The sequence below is a fragment of the Stylophora pistillata genome, chromosome 2 (assembly GCF_964205215.1).
Source record: "Stylophora pistillata chromosome 2, jaStyPist1.2, whole genome shotgun sequence".
NCBI lineage: Eukaryota > Metazoa > Cnidaria > Anthozoa > Scleractinia > Pocilloporidae > Stylophora > Stylophora pistillata.
Window position 1 is genome coordinate 2,347,201 of NC_142520.1, and position 8,426 is coordinate 2,355,626.

General features: G+C 38.3%; 1 protein-coding gene and 1 long non-coding RNA gene across 2 annotated transcripts in view; both read left to right on the top strand.

Annotated features, from left to right (window-relative positions):
* Positions 1-2,899, top strand: part of LOC148736647 (proprotein convertase subtilisin/kexin type 4-like) — a 22,337-nt gene extending 19,438 nt beyond the window's left edge. Inside the window, exons 13-15 of the mRNA XM_088749158.1 lie at positions 1-81; positions 1,423-1,602; positions 2,676-2,899. The exon at positions 1-81 is cut by the window's left edge and continues 45 nt beyond it. Of these exons, the coding sequence (XP_088605284.1) occupies positions 1-81; positions 1,423-1,602; positions 2,676-2,899 (485 nt within the window). The remainder of the gene's footprint in view (positions 82-1,422; positions 1,603-2,675) is intronic.
* A 42-nt stretch (positions 2,900-2,941) lies between these two features.
* Positions 2,942-5,495, top strand: LOC148736650 (uncharacterized). Its single transcript, XR_015996377.1, has 3 exons — positions 2,942-3,247; positions 3,636-3,794; positions 4,178-5,495. It is a non-coding gene; the product is annotated as an uncharacterized LOC148736650 (long non-coding RNA).
* Positions 5,496-8,426: the final 2,931 nt, after the last annotated feature.

An 8,426-nucleotide genomic window follows, 5' to 3' on the forward strand; every position in this document is an offset into this window, starting at 1 on the left:
ACGACCCTCTTGAAAATAATAATCATGTGGATAGAGAGACGAAGAAGGTAGCAAGAGTTCATCTCCAACAACGGAAAAAAGGTGCCTTTAAAAAAAATGTCTTTTATTTTTCCAAGTGAAATTTGGGAGAAGCAAGTACAAATAAAAGAAGAGAGCGAAATTTGACCTTACGCTTACCAATCCGGAAATAGCGATGATTTTTTAAGATTCTGCCAACAAACATCCCTTTTTATCTCTTTTGCACGAAATCAACTTTCCTTTTTTATCGATGTAGGCTTGATGAGAGCAAATATTCTTGAGCTTATGATCTTCCCTAAATGTGACCAGTGTATCCGCATGGAAATGCTCGGCACAAAGCTTCAGATATTTTCTAAGGCCTCTATCTTACCACCTGAAAATTCTATTGCCAATTTTTTACCGTGTAAACCTATTTTTTGGGGTGATGAATCCTACGATCCACAGTTACGCAAATCGGCGGCCAATTTTTTGCCGTGCAGTGCCATTTAAAAACATGCTGTCCATCAAAATAGTTTTTTCGGTCTGAATTTCACTTTTGCGTAATATATTTAAGTATGTAGCACGCCCACCGTCAATCAGCAAACGAAAACTGAATGCGAGCGTCAGTACGTTATGATACATGAACTGTGAATGGCTTTGTGTTTTACCCTGCCAGTAGCATAAGCACACTCAGTCATTTTCGTGTTTCCCTCGATCTGATTAGCTTGCCACCTGGATCTATTTGAAACAAATATTTGTGTACGTGTGCGATTAGTCTAACGCATCATGTGACTGGATATACCAAGAAAACATTGGCGAGCCCTCAGTGATATTCTCAGAATAATTTCCCCAATGTACAAACCCTTCTTCAAAAACAATAAAAAATCTTTGTTTTAACATCCAATTCAAGGTAAGAGGGCGTTTGGCTGTTGTTAAAAAAGGAGTGACAAGTTTGTTTGTTCTTAAAGTCATACTACAGAACACTAAACGTAAACACCCCAAGCGGCAAAACATTGAGCAATATGTTCGTGAAGATTTTTCCCACAAACACTGAGTTCCTATTCATTTCTGGTTAAAATTTTACTTCGAGCTTCTCTCTTGCAAAACTGTCTCCATTTCGGAACAGGTAAAGTCTCCGAACAAATATCGATCCGAGCATAATTTCGCGCCAAATGGAGGCAATTGTTTATACATTCAAGTGAATAATCGTCATAACATCTCGTTTCCTTTAAAGATCTGCAAAAAAATCCCAATATTATATCTCTCATGACCCAGAAATGGGGGAATGTTTTATGACAACGTTCGACAACGCCAGAACTTATCGGTGTAATCAAACCCATTCTGAATCTTCTTGGCTCCTACCTGCTCCCCTAATGAATTATTTTCTTGTTCTGATGGCTTTGCATTAAAAATTTCTGCTTTTAGATATTCCAGTTCATGGAAGTTGGTCAGAATGGAGTTCCTGGTTGCACTGTAACAGAAGATGCGGAGGAGGAATTCAGACTCGATCTCGGACTTGCAGCAATCCCCCGCAAGCAAATGGAGGAAAAGATTGTAAAGGATCCACGGAACAAACACGGGAATGTAACGCACATCCCTGTCCAGGTATAAATTTCATCTACAATCTACCCATTGATTTCCGCGCGATTTTGTTGAAAGGCATTAGTAGCAGAAGGTATTCTTAGAATTACAGTAACCGCATTGTTATAAAAATTCGAAATTGGTTTGTTGGGAACAAGAAAAACTATGAGCGCTGAAAACCATCACTGTATTTGCTATTAACCGAAAAATTTAAAAAGAGAAATTGATCTACCAAATAAATGGAGCTAAAACCAGTTTATGCGAGGTTAGCTTCTATTCACGATCCGTCTTACAAAGTTTAACTGTTCACGATTGGATACCTAGCCTACTAACCTCGTAAAGATCTGAGGTCAAATTCTTGACAGGACTCTAACGCTCGCAAGTGAATCAGTTATACAGTGTACCTTATTCGACTGGCTTAAACACGCCTCGTCTTCGTTACAACCAAAGTTGAGAATTTTTTTCACAGCTTAGAATGGCAATTTACTGCTCTTAACCGCCTCCCATTTAGCTCAATTGGTTAGAGCGCTGGACTGTTGTTCGGGAGGTTGAGGTCGATGGCTCGAGTCCCGGCCGAACCAACACTCAAGGTCTTAAAATAACTGAGGAGAATGCGCTACCTTTCTATAATATCAAGAAATGGATAGACATTCTAGTCTTCTCGGATAAGGACAAATAAACCGTAGGTCCCATCTCCTGCATCCATTAATTAGTTAATTTTGTTAGGTAGGAGACGTTAAAGAAGCCACTCACGAGATTACTGTGATGTGGTCTGGCCTGTTTACTGGGAATTGGGGGGGAGGGGGCATCCTCAAATAAGTTTCCTTCGATTGTTTGTAAACTGCTGATGCAGTCCGGCCAAAGTCCCCCGAAAAGTGGTGTAATGCGCATTTGATCATATCCACATGTTAATTTGCGCAATATGTATATTAAATTATTATTATTATTATTATTATTATTATTATTATTATTCATATTATTATTATTATTATTATTATTCATATAATATTATTATTATTATTCATATTATTAATATTATTAATATTATCATTATTATTATAAGAGACCTTTAACCCGTATTTCATTTCTCCTTTCAGTTGATGGAGGTTATTCTTTGTGGAGCAGCTGGAGTCAGTGTACCAAATCGTGTAAAGGAGGATACAAGAGTCGTTCTCGTTCATGTACCAATCCCCAGCCACAACACGGGGGAAAAAATTGCCAGTGGAGACTGGGACGGGCTGAACAACGGCAGTGGTGCAACACAGAAATTAAATGCCCTGGTAAATGTTTTGTTACAAGGTCTATAAGTAATAGGTTGTAAAGTGATACTGGCGTAGACTTCCCAAGCGGTTTCTTGAATTACGTAACTGTTTATGCCAAGGTAAATCGTAAAAATTGTAAGAAACACAAATTGACATTGAAGGCTATAAAGTGAATATATCAACTGCCTTTTGTTACGCGCAATCTTACTGCAGTACATGTGCACTTTTCTTATTAGTTGATGGAGGTTACTCTTCATGGAGCAGCTGGAGTCAGTGTACCAAGTCATGTAACGGGGGATACCAGCGTCGTTCACGGACTTGCAGCAATCCCCCACGAGCAAATGGAGGAAAAGATTGTAAAGGACCCAATAATCAAACACGGGAATGTAACGCAGATCCCTGCCAAGGTACAAATATCATTTATCCAGTCGCCAGTTAACGCTTTCATTTTCGAAATCTCATCAGCAATTCTCCCTACAGTCATACATTTATTATGATGTTACTTTAGACAGTATGGTTTCTGATCAACTGGTTGAGCGTTGCCCTTTAAGCAAATGTCAGTGCGTCATGCCGCAGACCAATGAGGCAAGTCTCTTGACAAAGATTCGCGGGAAAAGTCATTTTTCGAAACAGGGAAAACGAATTTACAGCCTTATCTCCCGTTCAGTTTGTCTTTGCTTCGAAAGATTTTTCACTTCTCTGCTATCTCTAGCTGCAAGGGGCAAAAATACTGAATCTTTTAAGATTTTGACCCGATTTTGTTGGCAGTAACCTTAACCATTTATCTTTTCTCAGGGAGCGTAGGATACACTCCATGGTCACCCTGGTTGCAGTGTAGTGCTATGTGCGGTGGAGGAACCCAATATCGTGTACGTATCTGCACCAATCCACCGTGCAAAGGAAATAACAGTGAAAGTCAAACATGTAATACTGAGCCATGCCCACGACTACTTGGTAAATATTCTCTCTTACACATAATGTGATAATTATAGTAGTTTCTTCTTCTCCTTGAACTTTTCCCCGTGCATTTTGGATCAGAAAATTGGCAGCGAAACACACTAAAAATAGGGTCGTAACAGTATTGCAACTTTATTCAAGTCATGCACAATTCTTTAGTAATTTTCGGCTGACTTAAGCTATTTTTTGTGTATGCGTTTAAATCCCGATCGGTATTTTATGCCTTATCAGCGGATCATGCATGTCTTCAAGCCACGATGAAACCATGCAGAATGAACAATTATACACATTGGTGAATTGTGCAAACGGTCTCTTTAAATCTTATTAGACGCTGAACGTTGAGAAATGAAGTTCACGTTCATCGAAAATCTTTCTTTCAGCTTGCAAGAACGATATACGTGATGATTACTGCAACAAATGGGCAGACCTGTGCGCAAGCAATCAACGGTTTCCAAACTTTTGTAGGAAGAGATGTGGTACCTGTTACAATTAATTATCATGATACGCTTATCTAAATAGTAATTGAGCAAATTGTGTGAAAAACCGTCTTGGTTCTGCTAAACGTTACTCTTCCATTCTAAAATAGTATTTATGAAAAGATTTACGCCTGTCTGATTGGCTGAAAATGAGTGCATTTTTCATGTAACACTAGTGCAAAGTTTTAACACGAAGGAAAATTACAAATACCGCGCGCTGTCATAATATCTCCTGTCTTGATTTTCTATGATGCTGTTTTCATTCAAATTATTATTAAGTAACAACATGATGTCTCGTGCAGTTTGGTGTGATAAGTACTTGAAAGGAAGACCCCCTCCCTACTCTTAACTGCCTCCAGCTAAATGTAATTTCGTAGATAGACGCTTCAAACGGCCCACTAGGGCGAAAAAATACCACGAATGAGCCGATTAACATTTCATTTAATTTTGATGAGATATTCAATTCGAGGTGTGATTTAGATGTGCAATTTTCATGGCTTTATTCATAATCCTCATATATTTGTTTGTCTCAAGGCAACAATTATTAATCATGAATATAAAGTGTGGTCTGTGGGTTGAGCCTTGGGTTTGAGTCGATACATCGCCGAATGTAAACTGACGACTTCCGCTTAAATAAATTCTTCATTTCTACAGTTTGTGAGCCATATAATTACCAACTTAATAACCTAGCCCGTTCGGTCGTAACGGAAAAAATCTCAAGCCTCGGTCTATCAGTATAGACCTTACTATCGCTCGTCAATACTTTGAGATTTTCCCTTAACGACCTATCCTTCAGTTATTACTAGTACAGGTCCTAGTAGTTAATGACTATTAATAAAACCTAGATCATTGGATAATGCAATTCAAGACCTTTTATTAGCTTAGCCATTATGGTATATCAGCCAGTATACCATAATCTACAAATATGGTAAGCGTACGTGTCAGCTTAAAATTAAAAGGGAACTAAAAATTTAATAAAATTTAATAATTTAATTCAACGTTTTTAATAAAACAATTATTCCACTCGCGCTTGTTGGATATGAGATGATTATACCCAATTCGGCGCTACGCGCCTCGTTGGCTATTTATCATCTCATATCCAACGCGCGCGCGTGGAATAATTGTTAATTAGTCTGTAGAATTATTGATTTCCAAATTTGACTGAATGGTCTCCTATAGGTGTGGTAAAATTATTCAGAGATTAAAAAAGATATAACTTTGATGTGGTTGAAATATCATTTTGTTTTAATCAATATTAACTTTGCTCAGGTCCCGCAGAGTCAGACGAGTCAAATTCCACCAACTGGAAGTTTCTGCTTTTCAGGCTCGAGATGCATTGACAGAAAACACACTAAATTTCCGGATATTCATTTTCTTCCTCTTAGTTATGTGTCGAGCTGGGAAGGAAAGGCCAATCGAAAGGTATGAGGCGAGGGTTCAAATCGGAGAGGAACACCGCCCCTAGGCGACCCTGAAAGCCGGAACAGCGGAATGAAAGAAAAATCACCCCAAATCCATAAAGACGGAACAGCGGAAAATTACCCCAAATCCTAGTAGGCGGAAGGGCAGAAAATTATCCCAAATTCTAAGAAAGAATGGCGGAAAATCAACCCAAATCTTAGAAGACGGAAAGTTAGTACAAACATTCCGCTCGATACCATATTTTCCTTTGCTAAATCATAGCGGTGTTCTGGTCGTGTGCGTAAGTGGGCGAGATCTGTCGTTACCCCTTTATTTCCCCCTCTCAAGTATAACTTCCTGGAAATTAAATCAATACCCAAACGATCGTCTTTGCTCGCAATCAGAAGCTTTGTTGCCTACAGTGATCTAAAAGAAGATAGACAAGTCCATATTGGGAAGTAAATTCCGATTGGATGTTTTCGCACTCTAAGAAACCTCAGCGCTCGGACATATCGAATCACAGGGGGGTCATAACCTTCTGTCGTAATGTGTAACATCATGTTGTTGGCTGATCAGTTCGTTTGAGTTGACTTTCTGTGGTTGTCGCGGTGTTACGTAAGTTGTGTTCAAAGACAAAAATTGGCATGTAGCAAGAGTTTCCCCGATGCGTGTTTTTTAACTTATTTAAATGTTGGAAATGAACGAAAATAATACACTATCATAAGCCATTCAGTAAAAAAATTGTCATTAGCTAGTTTATCATTTCCTAATTCTTTGGCGGTTTCACTTTGTGGATAATTGTTCTCTTAATTCTTCAATTTTAATTTAGCACCCTCAATACCTTTTGCTTAAAGGGCCACGCTCAATCAATGTGCGTTGCGCGCCACTTTTATTGCTATTATCCGGGAACTCGCTACTTTTTCTCACACACCGAACGGAAATGGCAAACCGAACGGAAACGGCAAAGAAAATCACAGCGACTTTTGACAATATTTTTATGGCAAAAATATAAAAAGGGTATTATCACCCATGGCACAACTAAATCGCTACTTTGGAAGAGGTATAGTGACGACGTTTTCTGTCTGTGGAACAGAACCAAAGACAAAATAGAAGACGTTTTAACATGGGCAAACAGCTACATTCTGCGAAGAGATGATATTCTCTTGATTCTGTACATGTACCACGATACAATCACTATTCACGGCTGAAATATCAGACTGAGAAATTATATTATTGCACAAAAGTGCACGAAAGTGTGAGGCCGTTAACAGGGAATTGAGCCTTAACGTCCAAACGCAATACAAAGAGATGAAGACCTTCGAATTTTTGAATTTTTATTCGTGTCATTCATCAGGCACGAAGAAAGGATTCGTAAAAGGAGAAGAGCTACGTCTTCTCTGAATAAACTCGTTACGCTCCAAGTTCATTAAAAACTTACAATGTTTCTCATGATATGCGTAAAGATTTCAAGATGAAATTTTAGAGAAATGTATATCTCTGAATTTGTCTCACCGCGAGTGAAAGGTTACTCAAAAACCTTACATGGAATTAGGCCTGAGATCCATTGTAAACGTACCCCCGTCCGTCAGTCACCCAAGAGGCCGAGAGGAGCGTTCTGAATCAGGAAATAGCAAATTCGCCACAACACGTGGTGACTTAAAAATTCGAAATCCTATGTTGCTCTTCCTTGTTGCACCGCCACGATGCAAAAAATGAGCAGAAATGGACGTATTTTGTGCTTCTAGCTAGGGGGGGAAGAAAATAGCTTGAAAAATGATTAACTCTTTATTGAAGTTATTATTAACTGAGCCAGTTAACAAACCAAGCAACTCAACTCATTGCTCAGTGCTATTTATAAAATATCACTAGAAATACCTTACGATAGGTTACAATTCTAATTTATTTATAACACGTTGGATTTTAATCCTACTTTGGATAAACATGCATTTTAGACGGTGTTGTAAAAAGTGATGCCTCGTATTTTCTGCTAGAGGGGTTATCAATGTAGTCTACCATGAATTACAGAATGGTACAATTTTTTTTTCTACTATCTTAATTGGCTCATTCATATAATCATCGTAACATTAACAAAGAAAAGAACTGCAAAAGCTGATGTAGTCAACAAAATGAGTTGACGTGTAACACTCATATCGACCCGGCGTACCTCTGGGCTTACAGTCGACAACATAAATACCATGATGTGTTTTCTATTCACATCTTAAGTTATAATGGTTTGTCTTCGTCAGATAATGTATCATTGTGTCGTGATCATCCCAACTACATACGGAAAACTCTGAGAATACAAGACTCCGCTTTCGACGACCAAGACCTTGCAATTGGAGGAAAGGAATACTTATTTATTGCCACAAATAACAATGTAAGTCACCAAGTATCCTTTATATTTTTTTTCCCTTGGAAGTTGGTAATACTCCCTCATAATAGCATGTTTTCAAGTATTTTCTTTGTTTTTTCTTTCTTCTTTCTTTTTTCTCGAAAGACTAACAACAGAATGAATGCAGACGATAGCCAATAGCACAAACTTTAGTTTGATGACAAAGGACAGAAGGATACACAACTACGCAAAATGTAACGCAGCCTCGAATGATGTGATTTTACCATCGAATCGTGTCTTTTGAGAAATGCTTATACAAATCATCAAAGAGAACGAGTGAACGTAATTTTTCGATGTTCGTGGTTATGAGCCTATTGTAACAGCTGCAGTAATTTTAACTGTTTCCACAAACGATCTCTT